The 21,180-nt window shown below is 38.0% G+C and overlaps 1 protein-coding gene across 2 annotated transcripts in view; it reads right to left on the bottom strand.

Moving 5' to 3' along the window:
• YTHDF3 (YTH N6-methyladenosine RNA binding protein F3) overlaps nucleotides 1–21,180 on the bottom strand; it is an 83,752-nt gene that overhangs the window by 40,954 nt on the left and 21,618 nt on the right. For both annotated transcript variants that reach the window (XM_053715074.1, XM_053715073.1), the window contains exon 4: nucleotides 4,291–5,862. In XM_053715074.1, the coding sequence (XP_053571049.1) occupies nucleotides 4,291–5,862 (1,572 nt within the window). The remainder of the gene's footprint in view (nucleotides 1–4,290; nucleotides 5,863–21,180) is intronic.

Genomic DNA, 21,180 nt, shown 5'->3' with positions numbered 1-21,180 from the left:
AAAGAGAGAAAGTCTGCCCCCCCCCACTAGATCCGTTTCCGGATAGGGGGCCCTTTCTTCATGCTGTCTTAGGGGCAGAAGTAGGTTTTCTGGCCTGCTTGCCCTTGTTCCAGGACTGGTTGCCTTTCCAACCCTGTCTGTAACGAGTAGCAGTCCCTTCCTGTTTTGGAGCGGAGGAAGTTGATGCTGCTCCTGCCTTGAAATTACGAAAGGCACGAAAATTAGACTGTTTGGCCTTTGATTTGGCCCTGTCCTGAGGAAGGGTGTGACCCTTACCTCCAGTAATGTCAGCAATAATTTCTTTCAAGCCGGGCCCGAATAAGGTTTGCCCTTTGAAAGGAATATTAAGCAATTTAGATTTAGAAGTTACATCTGCTGGCCAGGATTTAAGCCATAGCGCTCCGCGCGCCTGGATGGCGAATCCGGAGTTCTTAGCCATTAGTTTGGTTAAATGCACAACGGCATCCGAAACAAATGCATTAGCTAGCTTAAGGGCTTTAAGCTTGTTCATAATCTCATCCAATGGTGCTGTGTGAATAGCCTCTTCCAGAGACTCAAACCAGAATGCTGCTGCAGCAGTGACGGGCGCAATGCATGCAAGGGGCTGTAATATAAAACCTTGTTGAACAAACATTTTCTTAAGGTAACCTAATTTTTTATCCATTGGATCTGAGAAAGCACAACTATACTCCACCGGGATAGTGGTACGCTTGGCTAAAGTAGAAACTGCTCCCTCCACCTTAGGGACCGTCTGCCATAAGTCTCGTGTGGTGGCGTCTATTGGGAACATTTTTCTAAATATCGGAGGAGGGGAAAAGGGCACACCGGGTCTATCCCACTCCTTGCTAATAATCTCTGTAAGCCTTTTAGGTATAGGAAAAACGTCAGTACACACCGGTACCGCATAGTATTTATCCAGCCTACATAATTTCTCTGGGATTGCAACCGTGTCGCAATCGTTCAGAGCCGCTAACACCTCCCCTAGCAATACACGGAGGTTCTCAAGCTTAAATTTAAAATTTGAAATTTCTGAATCCGGTCTCCCCGGATCAGATCCGTCACCCACAGAATGAAGCTCTCCGTCCTCATGTTCTGCAAATTGTGACGCAGTATTGGACATGGCTCTCGTGTCATCGGCGCGCTCTGTTCTAAACCCAGAGCTATCGCGCTTGCCTCTTAACTCAGGCAAATTAGATAATACTTCTTTCATAACAGTAGCCATATCATGCAAAGTGATTTGTAAGGGCCTTGATGTACTTGGCGCCACAATCTCACGCACCTCCTGAGCGGGAGGCGAAGGTACTGACATGTGAGGAGAGTTAGGCGGCATAACTTCCCCCTCGTTGTCTGGTGATAATTTCTTTACCGGTAAAGACTCACTTTTATTTAAAGTAACATCAATACAATTGGTACACATATTTCTATTGGGCTCCACATTGGCTTTTAAACATAATGAACAAGCAGATTCATCTGTATCAGACATGTTTAAACAGACTAGCAATGAAGGCTAGCAAGCTTGGAAAAAATCTTTCAATAAATTTACAAGCAATAGAAAAAACGCTGCAGCGCTTTTAAAAAAAACACAAAAAAACTGTCACAGTTGAAATAACAATGAACTAATTCAGTTATAGCCAACAATTTTAACAGTAAATGTATGAATTTAGCAGAGGATTGCACCCACTAGCAAACGGATGATTAACCCCTCAATACCCAAAAACGGATAATAAATTTAAGATTTAACGCTTTTATCACAGTCAAACACACTGTCACAGGTCTGCTGTGACTGATTACCTCCCTCAAAAATAAATTTTGAAGACCCCTGCGCCCTCTGGAGACGTCCTGGATCAAGGACGAAGAATCAGGAAGACTGTGCAAGAATTTTAACTGCGCAACAAGGCGCTAAAAAAGGGCCCCTCCCACTCATATTACAACAGTGGGAGACCTGTTACAACGGTTTCTATGCAGAAATATACGATTTATCACCAAAGTACCTCACAAAACGAATAACATGCCAGTAAACGTTTTAAAAACAACTTTCCAGTGTTATGCAAAGTTATCACTAAGCCTGCTACCAGTCGCTTCTACTGCAGTTAAGGCTCATACATTTATTTCAGTATTAACAGTATTTTCTCAGTCAAATTCTAATCCCTAGAAAATAACTCAACTGCGCATACATTTAACAGCCTGATACCAGTTGCTACTACTGCATTAAAGGCTGTACTTACATCATATGGGTAACAGCAGTGTTTTCTTAGTCAATTCCATTCCTAGAAAATATTACTGCACATACCTCATTTGCGGGGGACCTCGCATGCTATTCCCTTTTCTGAAGTTACCCCACTCCTCAGAATGTGCGAGAACAGCCAGTGGATCTTAGTTACGTCTGCTAAGATCATTGAAAACGCAGGCAGATTCTTCTTCTAAATACTGCCTGAGAGAAAAACAGCACACTCCGGTGCCATTTAAAAATAACAAACTTTTGATTGAAGAAATAAATTAAGTATAAAACACCACTCCTCTCGCGGACCTCCTTCTATGTTGAGACTTGCAAGAGAATGACTGGATATGACATGTGAGGGGAGGAGCTATATAGCAGCTCTGCTTGGGTGATCCTCTTGCAACTTCCTGTTGGGGAGGAGAATATATCCCATAAGTAATGGATGACCCGTGGACTGAACACACTTAACAAGAGAAATAATATTGCCAAAAAAACAAAATGTTAAAGTGTAATGCCACACTTTTTGGCTCAAAAGTTCAAAAGAATGTAACTGGCTCTTCAGTTATGTTAAAGGGGCACTGAACCCAAATTTTTTCTTTCGTGATTCAGATAGAGCGTGAAATTTTAAGCAACTTTCTAATTTACTCCTATTATCAAATTTTCTTTATTCTCTTGGAAAAGTTTAGATGCCGGACCATTTTTGGTGAACAACCTGGGTTGTCCTTGCTGATTGGTGGATAATTTCATCCACCAATAAAAAATGATGTCCAGAGTTCTGAACCAAGAAAAAAGCTTAGATGCCTTCTTTTTCAAATAAAGATAGCAAGAGAACGAAGAAAAATTGATAATAGGAGTAAATTAGAAAGTTGATTAAAATGTCATGCTCTATATGAATCACGAAAGAAAAAATTTGGGTTCAGTGTCCCTTAAACCTTGATTTATAGATTTTTCTCTTTACCCCAATTTATAAAGAAAATATAAAAATCTGCTCACAAAAGGTTTAACACTTAAATGGATACTAAACCCAATTTTTTTCTTTCATGAATCAGATAGAGCATGCAATTTTAAGCAACTTTCCAATTGTCTCCTATTATCAATTGTTCTTCATTCTCTTGCTGTCTTTATTTGAAAAGCAGGAATGTAAAGCTTAGGAGCCGGCCCATTTAACGTTCAGTAACCTGGATAGCGCTTGCTGATTGGTGGCTACATTTAGCCACCAATCAGCAAGCGCTATCCAGGTTACTGAACGTTATATGGGCCGGCTCCTAAGCTTTACATTCCTGCATTTCAAATAAAGATAGCAAGAACACAAAGAAAAATTGATAATAGGAGTAAATTAGAAAGTTGCTTAAAATTGCATGCTCTATCTGATTCATGAAATAAAAAAATTGTGTTTAGTTTCCCTTTAACAGGATAGAGACCACTTCATAAATTGCCCTAATTTTTAAGTAAACTACATTTTTTTTAGATTTAGTACTTGAAATATTAGACTGTATGAAAAGCCTACATAAAACATAAATTGTTATTATTGCTGTCAGTCTCTGGGTGAATGTATATCTATATATATTATCTATATATAAAATTAAATGTGTGCTAAACCAATGGCTAAGAAGCAACAGTTCCTTGAATTTTACTTCTCGCTCCTAACTTTCAGTCTACTTATATTCATTTGTGTAGAGTATTAGAGTACTGCCTCCTAAACTTTAAATACAATTTCTAGCTGCTACATTTTTCAGCTTTGCCACAGACTATGAAATTATTTGGTTAAGTATTCAGAGCTATAAGCAGAAGTAATAAGGCTTTTCCGCATCTTTAACACTGAGTGGATTAATAACCTTTTTTTCTTCTGACTAAATTATGTGTAGTGACCTTTTTCCAGATAACAGATTTAAAAATTAGGGTTTTATTTGGGTGAAGATGAACTGCACCTTTAAAATGCTAATTTCAGTAACTGTATTAACACACTCCTTTTTCCCCTCAATCTTTATGAAATTGTACATTAAATGTCAATGGCATGGTGTTGAAAGTACATTTGTCAAACACATTAAGGAATTAAATTACTATAGACTTACTCTACGCATGGCTTCTTCCTCTTCTTGACGCTTTTCATAGTGTGCAAAGTCATCAAAGATAGAAGTTGTATGCTTGAAAGTAGCAATTATTTTAAGAACTTGCTTTGCTTTTTCTAGGGGTACCTCTTGAGTGTCCCTTGAGTTGGTAACAGGTTTATTATCATTATTTTCTAAACGAATATGCCGCAGCTGGTTGTTGGGAACGTCTTTGACAAAAACCCACTTTACATCAAACTTTCCCTTCCATTTGTCCTGGGACCAGACTCCAGCATATGCATTATAGTCCACCATAGACTTCATCTCAGCTACACCACAAAAATGTCCACTTCCATTCACACTGAAGAGTAAATAAAGTGGGCCTTTTCCATTCAAAGATCGGTAAGCAGCATCCAAACGTTTATTACCATGTTCAGTACTACACCAAATAGAATACTTGATAGAACGATGAATATCGTCCTCAGAGTAGCTTTTAATTATAAACACACGTCCATTTTTTAAATTCCAATCAAAGTCTTTGGGATTGTAGTTGTTTATGGCCTTAAGTTTTTCCAGTACTGGGTGAACCTCAATACCAGATGGTGAGGAACTAACAGACACAATACCTAAATTAAAGTTTTCATTGCCCGATACATTGTTCTGATTGAAGCCCACTCCCCTGTTTCTAGGAGCAACCCAGCGATTCTGAAGCTGCTGTACCTGATGTGGTGGGGCCTGCTGCTGAGGTCCTTGTTGTTGCTGAAGCTGCTGTTGAGGCAGTTGGTTTTGCACCATTGGTAGAGGTTGAATTAATGGCTGAGGCTGTTGAATTAGAGACTGAGGAGGCAGAACTGGTTGAGTAGGTGTCGTCTTTACTACTGTCCCTTTATCATCCCAAGTTCCAATATTGATATTATGTTTTATAGGCGGAGGAGGAATAGCAGTACTAACAATACCAAGATTGCCTTTAGGTTTAAGTTTCGGCTGAGGCTTTGCAGGCTTTCGAGCTATGGCAGCCCATGAGGTTGGCTTAGGTGCTGAACTACTAACTGGGGGCACACTATTTGCTGCAATGCTGTTCATCCCTGCACTAGCCAAAGCAGAGCCTACAGTTTTTGTTACAGCAGCTGTCACATCCCCTCCAATTTTAAGTCCTGTCATTCCTTGTTCAATGCTGTTAATGCCTGACACCTTGTTCAGTGTGTCACTGCCAAATCCAGCTTGCCCATCAGCTATAGCTCTACCTAGAGAACTATGTGGATAACCATAGCTACTGTTATATGCAGAACTTTGCGTTGATTGTCCCTGAGATCCACCTGTCCCCCACGTAGAGAAGTCTGCATTACCAGGAAAAAAATTAAACCCATGCTGGCTAAGGAAGGGTGTTGTGTTCCCTAATGCTCCATGTTGGCTAAATATTCCATCAGGTATAAAGTGGTGTTCCCCATTGCTCATCTGTCCATAGGTTGTCAAATATGGCATTGGTGGGTCACCAGCTGTGGACCATGGTGCCTCACTAAGTGAATAAGGAAATCCAATGGATGGAGCATAATAATTAGGCATGTATGGGTCTGACATTGGTGGATAGCTATTACTCTGCAAAATAAATACAATTTGGTTACTATAACTTTTATTCTTCATGAACAAAACAAAAAATACAAATAAGCACATCACAGCAAATGAGAACATCTTTTTTTTTTCTTCAAACGATAAACTATTTTCATATGAAACTATAGCATTATATTTGTACAAAACTGAGATATTAATATAAATTGTTGCATTACTTGTAGTAAAACAACATTTGCAATATATTTTCACTATTTATTTTGTTCTCATTTTATGTAATTTAATTATGAATATTGTGGGCTTTTAAATCATGTTAAACATGGAAGTGCAGACACAACTATATTCCACAGAGTCATTGGTTGCACACTCTAGTAAGTCATATATAACTATTACTAATTGGCCTCGGCAGAAAACAATTTATGCTTACCTAATAAATTAATTTCATGGTGGTGAAAGTCCACAATTCCTTACTCCTAGCTACTCCTCTCTACCACAAGAATGCAAAGTTTCCCAAATCTGAAGAGCCCTATAAAACCCTTCCCACATACCTCAGTCTAATGTATAGACAAGCATAGTGAGGAAGAAAAAGGAATAACAGCCATAAAAGGAGCATGGAAAAAAGGATGTGCTCAAAAAGAAATTAACCATAAAAACATAGGGTGGGGTCTCGTGGGACTTCTTACCACTATGAAAGAAATTAATTATAAGGTAAGCATAAATTATGTATTCTTTCATACAGGTGGTGAGAGTCCATGATCCATTACTCCTGGGAACTAATATCCAAGCTGTGGAGTCCATGAGTAATAAAATAAAGGGACACATTTAAGAACATCATCTTTTTTCACTGATAAATTAATTCTACAACCCCAATAATAAAAAAAATTTTTTTAATGTACTTAAAAAGTAAATCATACAGGCAAAAAATCAAACAGACAACTGCCTAAAGAATCTTTCTACCAAAGACGCAAGAACATCAAAATGGTAGAATTTGGTAAAAGTATGCTAAGAAAACCAAATAGCTGCAGCAGAATAGTCGGAATAATTTACCTTTTGAAAGATGGAAACTTTACAAACTTGCTGAGGGTTTTCAGATCCAGAACTAGTCTAAAAGTAAATACTCTCTTTGGAACAATGAAGAGATTTGAATAAAATCCCATTCCATGTTCCTGCAAAGACAGTCTGGAAAAAAATCTTGACCTTTTATAGGATTCCTTGGAACATTGGACAGAAAATAAAAAAAACCTTACTGTGGGAGACCTTGCTATGAAACCCATCTAATAACCCTGAGAAAATATATTCAAGTCTATGAATACTGCCCTAAATGCGTAAGACAAGTCAACCAGTCTTTCTATCCTGTATTTTAATGATATGGAATAAAGTTTTGCTTTTAAACTTTGGATTTCCTCTGGAATTTTGTCTTTTTTGCTAAAAACATAAATTATGCTTACCTGATAATTTCCTTTTCTTCTGGTGGAAAGAGTCCACAGCTGCATTCATTACTTTTGAGAAATAAGAACCTGGCCACCAGGAGGCGGCAAAGACAACCCAACCAAAGGCTTAAATACTCCTCCCACTCCCCTCATCCCAAAGTCATTCTGCAGAGGAACAAGGAACAGTAGAAGAAATATCAGGGTGAAAGGTACCAGAAGAATATAAGGACGCCCCACATAAAATTACGGGTGGGGAGCTGTGGACTCTTTCCATCAGAAGAAAAAATTATCAGGTAAGCATAATTTAGGTTTTTCTTCTTAAATGGAGTCCACAGCTGCATTCATTACTTTTGCAATACCCAAGCTATAGAGGACACTGAATGCCAAGACGGGAGGGTACAATAGGCGGCCCATACTGAGGGCACCAGACCTGAACCTCTACCCAATAAAAAACCCTGCTTCGTCCGAAGCCGAGAAAATTTTAAGCGGAAAAGCCCCAATGACACTGACTCACAGTAAGTCCAGAAGCCAAACTAGAGACCGCAAACGGACTCGACTGAGCCAACAGTCCTCCAGGAGACACCGTCGCCCAACAAAGGGTCCACCACCGGTCATCTCCACAAATGGAGACACCAGCCGAAACCCCCAAGGGAACAAGGCAAAGGAGAACCAAGGAAACCGAAAGGTCCCCTAATACAAAAAGAACACCTCCACGAGTGAGCCTAGCTCACAGAGACCCAAAGGGGTCCAAACAGAGAAAGGAGGCTATGCCTATACCAAGCGAAACCCGGGATAAGACCGGGCACAGAGAGTCCTCCCAGTGTCTGGCCATAGAATACCAAAGTATTCGACCATGAAAAAGTGTGTCATACACCCAGGTAAAAAAAAAACAGAGTCCCAACAGGACAACATAGAGGGTACTTGCGAGGACGAAGAAGCAGTCAAGCAAGAAACAGACTGCAAAAACAACCCCCAGACAGAGGGCACATTTCAGGCAACCTAAGTCGCCGGATCTACACAAAAGTCCTTAAAAAAGGGGAACACAAAACCTCAATCAAGGCCCCCCGAGAAGGAGAGTATACCCTCAGAACCCGAAGGAGGAGTAAACCCTCTTCTGAAATCAATAGAGCAAGACCCACACTCAGCTGAAACAACCCAGCCTCCAGGATCCAAGACAGGGAAACAAAGAATCCCGAAACAGGTACAGGAACGAGCGCAAGGATAGCACAGCCATCCCCACATAGCACGAGTACAACCCGACTCTGAAACAGACAACAAGGCCATAGACCTAAGGATCTATCAAATAAAGGCCCAACATGCATGGAGCCAGCAAGACCCCAGGGGGAACCAATCTCACCTTTCCACCTCCCATCCAGGAGAAGCCCCAAGCAAGGACTATCTCCATAGGGAGGAGAATATCCCCTAAAGAAAAGTGATGATGCAGAAGGGCAACAACTGTCCTCAAGGCCCAAAGGCATTGGGAAGAGAAATTCCCAACACAGATGTCCTAGGTTTTGTCTCTCCATAAGAGACAAAAACAAAATTTAAAAAATCTGACACTTCTCTGCCATCCTCCTGGGGCGAAAGGCAAAGAATGACTGGGGGATGAGGGGAGTGGGAGGAGTATTTAAGCCTTTGGCTGGGTTGTCTTTTCCTCCTCCTGGTGGCCAGGTTCTGATTTCCCAAAAGTAATGAATGCAGCTGTGGACTCTTTCCATTTAAGAAGAAAATATATTCAGAACCCAGGGATCGGGAACAGACAGAAACCAATCCTCCTGAAAGAGGTTGAACCTGCCCCTCGCAAAAACTTCTGGATCTGGGGCTGCACCTTCATGCAGATTTAGTAGTAGGGATAGATTTCTTACCCTTCTTTGACTCTTTCCAGTTAGCACTAGGTCTACAGACTGAGCCAGAGGTGCCTAGCTTCTGAGCCGAGAAGTCAACCTTTTGTTCCTTATTCTGACGAAAGGAACGAAAATGATTAGAAGCTTTAGATTTCCCTCTGGACTTTTTGTTCCGATGAAGAAAAGTCCCTTTACCTACAGTAACAGTAGATAAGGAATCTAAACAACTAAACAAATTATTTCCCAGAAAGGAAAGAATCTGGATTTTGACACCATATCAGCAGACCAGGATTCAAACCATAATGTTTTCCTGGCAAGAACCGCCAAGGACATGCTTTATACATTAATCTTCATATCAAACAGTAAACACTTTTGAGTAAACCCAAAATATCTGCACTAGCAGAGTCATCAGAACACTGTTCTGAAAGACTAGACAATCAGTAACTTGAAGCAGCAGCCACATCAGCAATAGAAATATTTGACCTGAGCAAATACCCTGCTTGTAAAAAGCCCTTTCTATGAAAAGTCAAATTTTCTATCTAAAGGGTATTTAAAAGAAGTACTGTCTTCCAATGGAATAGTAGTACGTTTAGTCAGAGTGGAAATGGCCCCATCAACCTTGGGAACTGTTTCCCACAAATAAACATTAGCAATAGGTAAAGGATATAACTTTTTAAACCTTGCAGAAATAGTAAATGAATTACCTGGCTTAGACCTAGAAATCATGTCAGGCAGCATCAGGAATAGAGAAAACCTCAGGGAGATTAACAACAGTCTTAAAAACTGAATTTAAATGACTACAAGGCCAATCAGAAACCTTAGTATCTTTAACCCCTAAAGTAATAAAGACCTCCTTTAAAAGAGAACTTATATGTTCAACATTAAAAAAAAAAAAAGAGGAAATATCAGGTTCAACATCATTTGAAGATTCCTCATCACCAGAGGAAACTTCTGAAGACATAATTGTATCACAGGTTTCAGGGCACATAGAACTTGTAGAAGGTAAAATCGAAACTGACTTCCTATGCTGGTTTTAAGGCGGGAGAGCAGCCAGCGCCTCAGAAACTGCAGCCTAGATAAAAAAAATTCACAGTAGGTGAAAATGTTGTTAATATTCTTCTGCAATGACTAAACAGAAGGTGCTAATACCCAAAGAAAAAGCATTAAGTTGGTCCGATTGCATTAATAATTCAAAACAAGAGTCACATAAATGAGATGAGGAAGACACCACCGTTTTTTTGTTTTTTTTTTACCATAAACACTGAATAATGATAGAAATGTGTTCAATGGAATTAGTTTCCCGGGTAGATTTAGAGACAAAATCAGACTACTCCATTGTAGCATACGACAAAGCAATGCAATAAACACTATAACCCCTTTAAAAATCTCTTGAGGAATGGAAATCACTTACCCCCTCCTAAGTAGCTTTTAAGATAAACTCACAGGAACAAAGCGCTCAAAGCTGAACTGCAAAACAAAGCAGGAGTCATTAACATTAAATCCGAAGGGCAGATAACGTTAATCAGAAAATTAATTTAACAAGCACAAAAAAAAAATCTAACAGCTAAAGGATTTAGCATGTCAAACCAGACACGTGTGAAACCGAGGACGAATGTGCGCTAACCTAATGTGCGTAAACCCCCCCGAAGCGCAAAAAGTAACCATGTTAAAACTAAAGGGACATTCACTAACCCGACTAGCATAAGCCTGATGTGCGCAACCCGAAAGACTGATGCACAAATTTCAAAATAAGTTTCGCCAAATCAGCAAGGTGAATAATGTAAAGGATTGTGTCCCAGGGCCATATATATTAGCAAATATATATACAAACTAAAAAGTGTTCATAACATAGCTATAGAGTGTCTAACTGTTAATAAATTAGACACTCGTCCACCATCAAATAAGCAGCAGACAGCCAAACCGGTACAGAAACATATCAGCAGAGGTTATGGAATAGGAGTTTATTGTAGATCCATAGAGGGAGGCAAAAGACAAGTTCCTGCGACCAATTATGGAAGGTTTTTGAAAAAGGTGAAAAAAAGAATCACAAACCCTACCCCAAATACATCCCTCTGACAAGAACTGTACTTTGAGGGGAAACCAGACCTCATTAAATACAGTAAAACCCTTTCACTGAAGAATCAAATGCACATCTTCATTCTTCAACCACCTCCAACGGAGGCACAGTAAAGACTGAGGTATGTTTGAGGTAGGAGGGGTTTTATAGGGATCTTGATGTTTTGGAATCTTTGCCTCCTCCTAATGGTAGAGAAAAGTAAATCCCATAAGTAATAGATCATGCACTCTTACCACCTGTATGAAAGAAAAGTTAACTAAGTTACAATAAAGCAGCGCCCACTGCTTTATGGATATCAACTTTACCCTTATTTTTTCAATATTTAAACTAATATAATTTTTTAAATATGTGTACAAATTATGCTCAGGTTAGTCTTTGCTCTGAATAGATCATTCAAGCAATGATGTATTTAGTGTTTAATGTCCCTCTTTAAAGTGACATGAAACAAAAAACAAAAAAAATAATTACAATTCCGATAGAGCATACCATTTTTAAAATATTTTAAAAGCAATTTACTTTTCTTATCAAATTTGCTTCCTTCTCTTGATGTCCTTTGTTGAAGGAGCAGCAATACACTGCTGAGTGCTAGATGAAACATAGGTTGAGCATATAACAAGGCATATGTGCTGCCACTAATCAGCAGCTAGGCATGTTTTTAACAAAGGATACCAAGAGATCAAAACAAATTAGATTCGAAGTTGATTAAAATTGTATGCTCTATCTGAATCATGAAATGTTAACTGACTTTACTGTCCCTTTAAGGTAGTAATCAAAGGAATAAACAGCAGATATCAGCTTACACTGACCTTTACATGACATACAGAACAAGATAGTTGCAGAGACATTGAGGCAAGCAAATAAAAAAGATAGGTAGAAAATGTAATGTTAAATTAGAGTTTTCTTCACCCAGATGGGTAATGCTGAAACATAGGGCTAATTGAGGTATAAAATAACGATGTATGGGTTTAAAGGAAAAAGTGATAAAAATAAGCATGTGAAATCACAGCAGGAGGAAGTTGTCTAAAGGAAAGAGATGTAAGATGATACACAAAAAAAAAAGTTTAGAAAGTATAAATGAATGTGTAATAGGCAGTGCCAAAAAGCTAAAGAAGAAACAGTAGATTGACACAGAGCAAGACTTTAGTTAAAGGGATATGAAACCCAAAATTTTCCTTTCATGATTCAGATAGAGCATGCAATTTTAAAGGGATACAAGTCAAAATAAAGTTTTATGATTCAGAAAGAGCAGCAGTTTTGAGACACTTTCCAATTTACTTCCATTATCAAATTTTGCACAGTCTTTTATATTTACACTTTCTGGGGAACAAGATCCTACTGAGCATGTGCACAATCTCACAGGGTATATGTATATAGGTTAGCACTTCTCACCATAAATTCCACTATTAAATGATGTGCTTCCAAATTCAAAGCACAGAAAGTAATGGAATGACTTGTGTTGATAAACACACACTTATTTACAACATGTAAGTCCCTATAAAGTTGGAGCGCAAAGCAGGTAAAATATATACTTTATTAATGCAAATTAAAAAATGGGAAAACTCTTAAAAACAAATGGTCAGATACAGGATGTATACCACCCAATGCTAAGGTACTAGACAATGTATTGGGTGAGGTAGGGTAAAAAATAAACAGTGTTGCTCCCCTGCTCCCTGGTGAGAAGTGGTAACCTGTATACACTTTAATAGTTGGTTCGCCACTATTTTGTTCCATTTAGTTTCCAAGTATACAGCACCCACCCCCAAAATTAAACACAATACATAGTGTTTAACTGTTTATTGGGTCACCATAACGTAGTGCCATTATCTTCTCCCCTTTCACTCCCCCTCCCTTTCTCATATTGTATACATACTAGTCTGTGATTGGCTGATGTCAGTCACATGATACAGGGGCCGGAAAATGGGAGAAAAATAAATTTGTCAGAAAAAAATAAATCTGCTTATTTGCAATTCATTGCTATTGCATTGTCTTTTTATAATGTAGTTCTTAATTATGTAATTCTACTGTATTGAGTGGTTCTTTAAACAACTTTCTAATTGACTTCTATTATCAATTTTTATTCGTTCTCTTTGTATCTTGATGAAAAGCAGGGATGTAGGTTTAGGAGAAGGCCCATTTTTTTAGCTCTCTATAGCAGCAGTTTTGCAAGAATGTTATCCATTTGCAAGAGCACTAGATGGCAGCACTACTTCCTGCCATTTAGTGCTTCAGATGTCTAACTAGGTACCTCTAACATGGGAATAAAGCAAACTAGATAATAGAAGTAAATTAAAAAAAACTTTTTAAAACGGTATGCTCTGAATCACAAAATAATTTTTTGGATTCATATCCCTTTAAGATAAACTAATATTTGGTAGGAAAAATCCAAACCACAATAAATTGTCACATTCTCCAGAAGAATTGCCTATGCATGTTTTTAGTGGATGAATTCTGCTTTACATTGCAATTTTAATTAAACAATGGCCAATCAGCTAGCTGAACAATCATACAAATTATTTTTAAAGTGTACAAACTGTAAAGTGATATTAAGTCAATACTCTGTAAATGCTTATGATAAATGCCATTTTGTCACATAAAGGGTTAACCAACCATTTCCACCTTAACCAGTTTGTCACATTCTCGCCACTCCAGGAGCCTTAGTTCAGTGGGTGCAATGGTCAAAACACTCTCCTATACTAGCCTACACACAAAGCAACAGTTTAAAGTAAAAATGAGTAAAACAACAGAACCTAATACTGCACTGGCTTAGATTTCTGTCTCAAGGGAGGAAGGCAAGGAAAAGATGGTCACTTACTCTGTTGTCCGCAGCCTCCTATGTAGAATAGCAATATTATTTAGCTGAATTCACCATTTAAAACATTTTTTTTTCCTTAGGTCAGGTTTCTGACCAGGCACGTTCCAAAGTGGGCAAGGAAGGGTAACCACCCTTTTTTATGGCAGGCCATAAACAAAAATGCAAGCTCTGGCTGAAGTTCTTGAAGTTATAAGATTCCTTGTAAATAGCAGACATGGAAATACAGGACACAAAGAAAAGCAAGAAAGATGAACCCTTGACAAATTAAAAAAATTATACTTAACTGATAAATGAATTTCTCTCGTAAGATGGAGTTCATTACGTCTGGGATTCAACTCCTGGCCACTAGGATGAGGCAAAGATTCCAAAACTCTAAGGAGTATTCTTTCCCTCCAACGTCACTGATTAGCCAGTCTAACATATAGCCAAGTAAGGAGAAGTAGAAAGGTAGGAAAGGATAGAACAGGGAAGTGAGGTGCAAAACTAGAACTTCCGCCAGAAAAATGTAAATAGGGCGGGCTTTGTGGACTCTCAACCCCTCAAAAGAAATTAATTTATCATCAGGTAGGCATATATTTTGTTTTCTTTCGTAAATTGGTGCGATTCCACAAGTTCATTATGTCTGGGAACTAATACCCAAACTGTTGAGTCCTTGAGTAATGAGGGTGGTATAAAAAAAATTAAAAAGGCAGACACCTAATTTCCAGACACGGTATAACTTTCCTACCAGAAACTAACTCAAAAAAAGCAAAAAGAACAAAGTGGCAGCATTTAGAAAAAGGTATGTAAAAGATGACCATGTTGCTGCCTTGCAAATTTGCCTCACTTTTAAATGCTCTTCTGGCCTTTGCTTGAAACTGAGAAAATAATTAACCGACTAGAGGATTGCCTACAATCTTTTGTATCCTGGAGATAAAACTTTAAAGCTCTAACTACAGCCAAGCTATGTCGAAGTTGCTCTAAAAAAATTCTTAGGACTTGGACAAAGAGAAGGAAGGAACCACAACTTCTCTATTGAAGTTGTCTGAAGTAACTAAACTTGTTTTGTTACTTCAGACTTGTTGTCTGAAGTAACTTGGTAATAAATTATATTTGGTTCTTAAAACAGCCTTATCTTGATGAAAAACTAGATATGGGATAACAAGAAAGAACAAAATTCTGAGACTCTTCTGGCAGAAGATGATGCTAAAAAGAAACAAAAAAAACTTTCCAACACAGTAAGTAGCTTAATGACCAAGAGAGAGAGGTTTAGAAAGAAGAAACCTGCAAGACTCTTAAACCAAATTAAGGTTCCAAGTGGTTGTAGTCTGACTACGCTTGAACAAAATTCTGCACATGAGGAAGTTTAGTGATTTTTCTATGATATAGAACTGCAAGAGTTAAAATTTGACCCTTCAAAGAAGTACCAGATAAACCCCTGTCTAAACCTACTTGTAAAAATTGCAGAGTTTTGAAAGAATGGCAATTAGTATGCTGCATATCACACCAAGAAAGAAAATCTTTTCATACACTTGGAAACAGAAGAATTAAATAAATATGCCAGGCGAAAAGACCAAGGAGCTGCTAAAGCATCTAAAAGCACCAGAGGGGCAAAATGTCTGGGAAACTTGTTTAAACAAGAAGCCATCAGGACTATCTCTGGGAGACCCTATCTCTTGACTATCCGATTGAAGACATCTGCGTGAAGAAATCATTCCCATGGATGAAGGGATTGGCGACAGATATACGCTTCACAATTTTTTTACAAATGATGCAGGAATTGTTCTCGGCCCATCAGAGAATTTGAGACACCTCCTTCATCACAAGAGAACTGTGGGATCCTCCTTGATGAATGATATATGCCACTGACGTGACCTTGTACATTTGAGAATGCAAGTAAGATTCCTGTTTAAAGTGATGGTAAAGTTACAGTAATGTCGATACGGTATAGCATTATCACTAAGCAGTTAGAACTCACTAAGCAGTTAGAAAGTAGCTTGCAAAACAAAACAAAAATTGCGCTGGCAGAAATCACTGAGAGGGACAAAGAAACTCGCTCTCAAATAAAAATATAGGAGCATAAAGAGCACTAATAAAGTAGAACTGCAACAACTAATCGATAATAATTATGAAAATAGTTGTCAATGAATCTCATAATCGATTAGTTGGTTTGCAATTAGCTAGTGTGTGCACAGCACCAACTGCTTCACTCCAAATGAGCTCCTGCACATAGTATTTTGTTTTATGGTTATGTCCTTAGCCAGAAGGAGGTCTACAGACTTTTACTTTTCACTTTTTCCGGACAATATAAATTTGTTTTTAAGTTTAAAACTACTCCTGACTTATGTGCAACCCAGAAATAATAGGAGTCATCATTTGGATTGTTTATATTAAAATCAGGTGATTTGGGACTATGCTTTGCATGATATAGTGACAAGCTTGTTATTTACACCTAGCCCTAGATTGATGGGAGTTATTTGAATTGATGTGCACTATTATCTGTTTGCACAATTATCAGCGGATTGCATGCTATTGCTGATAATATGTACTTTATAGATAAATGTGTAAGGCTTTGTCCTGTTATTGATATATAGATAGCACTTGACTTTTTATATTTTTAATTAATTGTAAAATGTACCAAATTCAACCTCCTATATCTGTTATTTTAAGAGCGGAGTAGATATGTTATCTCTAACCTTATAGCTGGTTATTTACCATTGCATATAGATATTCAAGTTATTTTTATGTTAGAATGAAGTCCAGGCTTACTTTGTTAAGAGGCCCCTTGCATTGGTGGAGAGTTAACAAAGATAAATATCCCACCTTGGTGAAATTGGCATCTCAAGCACCTCAACACCATCTGCGCTCCTCTTCTCTGCTGCAGCCAAAATAGCTTGCGTTTTATTTTAAATATAGGGAAAAAAATATTTTTTTATCCGATTAGTCAATTAAAAAAATAATCATCCGATTAATCGATTATGAAAATAATAGTTAGTTGCAGCCCTACTAAGAAGCAAATACAGCGCGAGTCTGGAGTGCACTCAGAATAAAAACTATGCAGTTTAGTATTACGCTTCCCCAAAGTGCTTAAAATAACAGCACATAAAGCTCTATTTGCATTAACCTTTAGTAACATTTAAAAATGAGTTACAAAATAAAATAATACTCTGCAACACTGAGATTCTCCAGCACAATCCTCCACATTATCCATGAGACACCTATAGACTACAGTATGTAAAGAGATGTACATCTGTATTAAAAATTTGTCCCCTGGCTAATGTGTATTGTGGAAACTGAACATACTAATAGCCAATTAGCTATGTGATTGCAAAAGTGTCATTAGAACTTACCTGAAACTGCACCCGTTCCAATCCACTGTAATTACATAATGCTGAAATGACAGAATCTCGATGACCCAACAGAAGGAGGCCAGGGGACCTGTCCCTGAGACACCTGTGGCAGGCTTGTGATAAACTTCAACAATTCTGTCACTACCCTATACTCCAATATCCCCTCTTTCTGTAGCAGCTCTGTGTGGGGAAATAACAGGCCTAAAATCAGTCTGAGGACCCCGCTCAATAAAGAATCTTAAGAGCACCTAAATTAAAATAAATATTCTCCTTTCTCCTGAGAGGCAAAGATTTAGACTGGCTAATCAGTGAGGTGGGAGGGAGAGAATACTCAGTTTTAGGAATCTTTGCCTCCTCCTAGTGGCCAGGAGTTGAATCTCAGACGTAATAAACTTGTGGACTCTCACCACCTTACGAAAGAAACTGTACTGTAATACTGCTCCAGAGAAGCTGAAATGCATCATGTAGAATTCAGTACATAAACAGCTTCTGATACAATTGCATTTTTAAGTTATTTGAAAATATTTATATACAGATATTTTCCAATGCAATGATTCATTGCTAGTATCATATACAACACATATATAAAATATTAACGGTTTAAATTTTCAAACTGTTTGAATACCTGCACTACATATAAACCATTACTTACAAATGAAAGAAGCTTACTGTCATCTGCTAGAAAACTATTAGTTTTAACAGCAGAATTATAAAATAAAATATTGATAATGCCATCTGGTGGAAAAAAGTCACAATGCATAGTGAACTAAAAATGTAACCTAAAGATACATTTTTATCACATAAACGTACATATTTCACAAACACAATATGCTCACAATCATCAAAAATATGTAAAAAAAAAAAAAAGGTAAGAACAATTATGTACTTATTTTTAACAGTAGTTGAGGGGAACATCTTACATCACAGATTAAATCCTTTTGATGGCCCCAAAGGTTTGTTTTGATTGGGTTGTTTAATGGATATGCAACCTTTTCTCCAGGTTATGCTATGTTGGAACACCAATAGTAAATCTTCAAAACCTTAAAAGCACTACAATCAGTGCTGCACCACTAACAAATGCACAATTATGATGAGAGAGAAGAGAGAGAATTTATTTCACCAAAAAAAGACAAGAAGAGAGAACTCAGAGTGTAAATCTGTAAAAGATAGAAAAGCTATAGCCAGTCTAATCTCCTTATTGGATGAACAGGAAGGCAGATTTGAAGATGCAACTCCATCATCAGTTCCCCCATATTACCTAATTTTAAGACACATTCTAAGAATGTGCCTGAACTCTCAGTAGACTCCAGTGTCCAAACCTTTGTAAGATGTAGCAGAAATTAGAGTAACAGGAGTAGTGGCTGACAACCCGACTTCCATTGAAAGGCATGCATTCTAACAAAATAACATGCACTTAGGTCTTAGTGTTAAACCTTCTGACAAAAGTTTTAACTTGGTGGTTATGGATGAAGGACAATATCTTCAAGAGATAGAGACATGTGTATGACTTCATGTATAAACGGTCACCAGTAGCGCCCACATTTTACTGCATACTGAAATTGCATAAGAGCATGTCTTGCCCTCCAGAGAGCCCGATTATATCTGGCATAAAAGGACCAATAGAAGGTGTAAGTATGTTGATCATTTTCTGCGCCCCTTTTTAACTTCATGGTCCTCCTATGTTCAGGACACTGATATCCTGAGAAGGCACAGCACATATTTGGTAACCATCTGAAGTTGTACTCGTCCATTACCCATGAATTTGGCCTTAAAGCAGCAAGATATCTTACTGAACTAAGGGGTATTGAATGTTCTGAACACACTGAATACTATTGAATTTTATGTTTGACAGAAATATTACAACCAACTAAGAGGTACTGCAATAGGGATAACATGTGCACTCACCTATGCCTGCCTCCACCTAGGATTTTGGGAGATGGAAGATGTTTTTCGGAATCTTGAAAAGTGGGTTGCTGCACGCGTTGCCCTCTGTATACGGTATGTGGATGATATCCTCATGCTGTGACAGGGGACCCTAGATGAGTTGGAGACCCTTAGAGGTTTACTAAATCAGAATTCCTCTTATAGTTATCTTACTTATGAAGCTAGCTCCAATGAAGTGGCATTTCTGGATTTAAGAACCCATAAAGTGAATGGCTCACTACAAACTGAAATTTATAGGAAGCCAACATCCACGAACAGCCTTCTTCATACAAGTAGCCATCACCCTGAGAACTTAAAAAGAGGAATACCTGTGGGGCAGTTATAGCATTTGAAAAATAAACTGCTCCAAGGTAGGCTTCTATTGAAAGACAGCTAGCTCATCGTGCTAATGCACTATTACAATGATCTGTGGCAACCCAAGGGTTACAGGTTAGATCCCGGCAAGGTCCACTCAGCCTTTCATCCTTCCGAGGTCGGTAAAATGAGTACCATTAAGTTGGGTAATAATAATAATACCCGTTATCAGTGCCGCAAGTCGATTAAGTTCGAGGTTGTGCGCTACACAAGTATCCAATTTTTAAAGACAGGCGGAGGATTTAGCCTATAGGTTCCATCAGAGAGGTTACGCTAAAAAATCTATAAGTAGAGCCTGGTCTTGTGCTATACATACTCCTCAAAATGAATTGCTTTTTTAGGAACAATGGCAGTAATTGTAACGTCCCTGTACCTTTAAATCCTAAATACCTCCCATTCTCCCCTCTCCCTTTAAATTCTCACTTCCTGCACATCTAAATTGCTCGATTATTAAGAAAACATGTGCCTTGTCTTGCTCTCTATGCTAGAGAGTAGTTTTGAATCCTGAACTTTCGTTATCATTGTATTGTGTGGGAATTACTCCCTCATCACACAGACGCTCTGTGTGTTCTACCTGAGCTCAAGCTAATATTGTTTCCAGTAGTCCGGATTCCAATTCCTCTACACATAGACGCTGTCTGTGTATTTCCAGCTTATTCAAGTCTCACCTGCGCTTCAGACTGCATCTCTGCTCCGCCTCTCACAGACACTGTCTGTGTTCCTGCAACTTACCTCAGTCTGCTCCATGTTATCCGGACTCTCACAGAAGCTGTCTGTGCTCTTCCAGCTTTCCTCATTCAGCTACACGCTCTCTGGTCTTACCGCAAGTACTCTGTATAACAAACTGTGAATATATATATATATATATATATATATATATATATATATATATATATATATATATATATATATATATATATATATATATATATATATACGAAACATCTAGTAATACTTTGAACCGTATATACCTTACATATCAGTGTGTCTTAAGCTGCCTAATCTATACCATTAATACTTTACCAAGAACTATTTCAGTTAAGTAATATACATTTACGAGCTCTTACTTTACCATAAACCTTTAACAAACTAAAAAGTAACTTCTGTGACTTGCCATAGTCAGAGAGTTGTTTCAAAACGTAACTTTGTTCCTCTTTATTCAGTATCATTGCTACATTTCAGGTACTTGCTCATTAACTCAATTCAGTAGTGAGCAGAGTTCACCTGTTTCCAGTAGCTACAAACTTACAAATTATTAAAATGACTGTATTTCTTAGTTAAATCAAAAAGTTGAGCCTTGACAGAATAATCAAGCCTAAAAAACTGTTAATCTCTTGTTGTATCCATAAACTGTATATTATGGATCCAGCAGAATTAACCACACAGCTGAACACACTGAATCAGAAAATTGATTTCTTAGCCAGAGGTCTCACTGAAGTACAGACAGAAAACAGTGTTAAAAAAACTTAATGAAAGATTTAATATCTCCAAAACCTCATGAATCTCCAGAACTCCATATTTATCACCCAAAAGTTATCACTGGGAAAAGATCAGAATA

Source organism: Bombina bombina, chromosome 5, assembly GCF_027579735.1.
Source record: "Bombina bombina isolate aBomBom1 chromosome 5, aBomBom1.pri, whole genome shotgun sequence".
Classification (NCBI taxonomy): Eukaryota; Metazoa; Chordata; class Amphibia; order Anura; family Bombinatoridae; genus Bombina; species Bombina bombina.
This window is presented reverse-complemented; position numbering and strand designations above follow the sequence as displayed.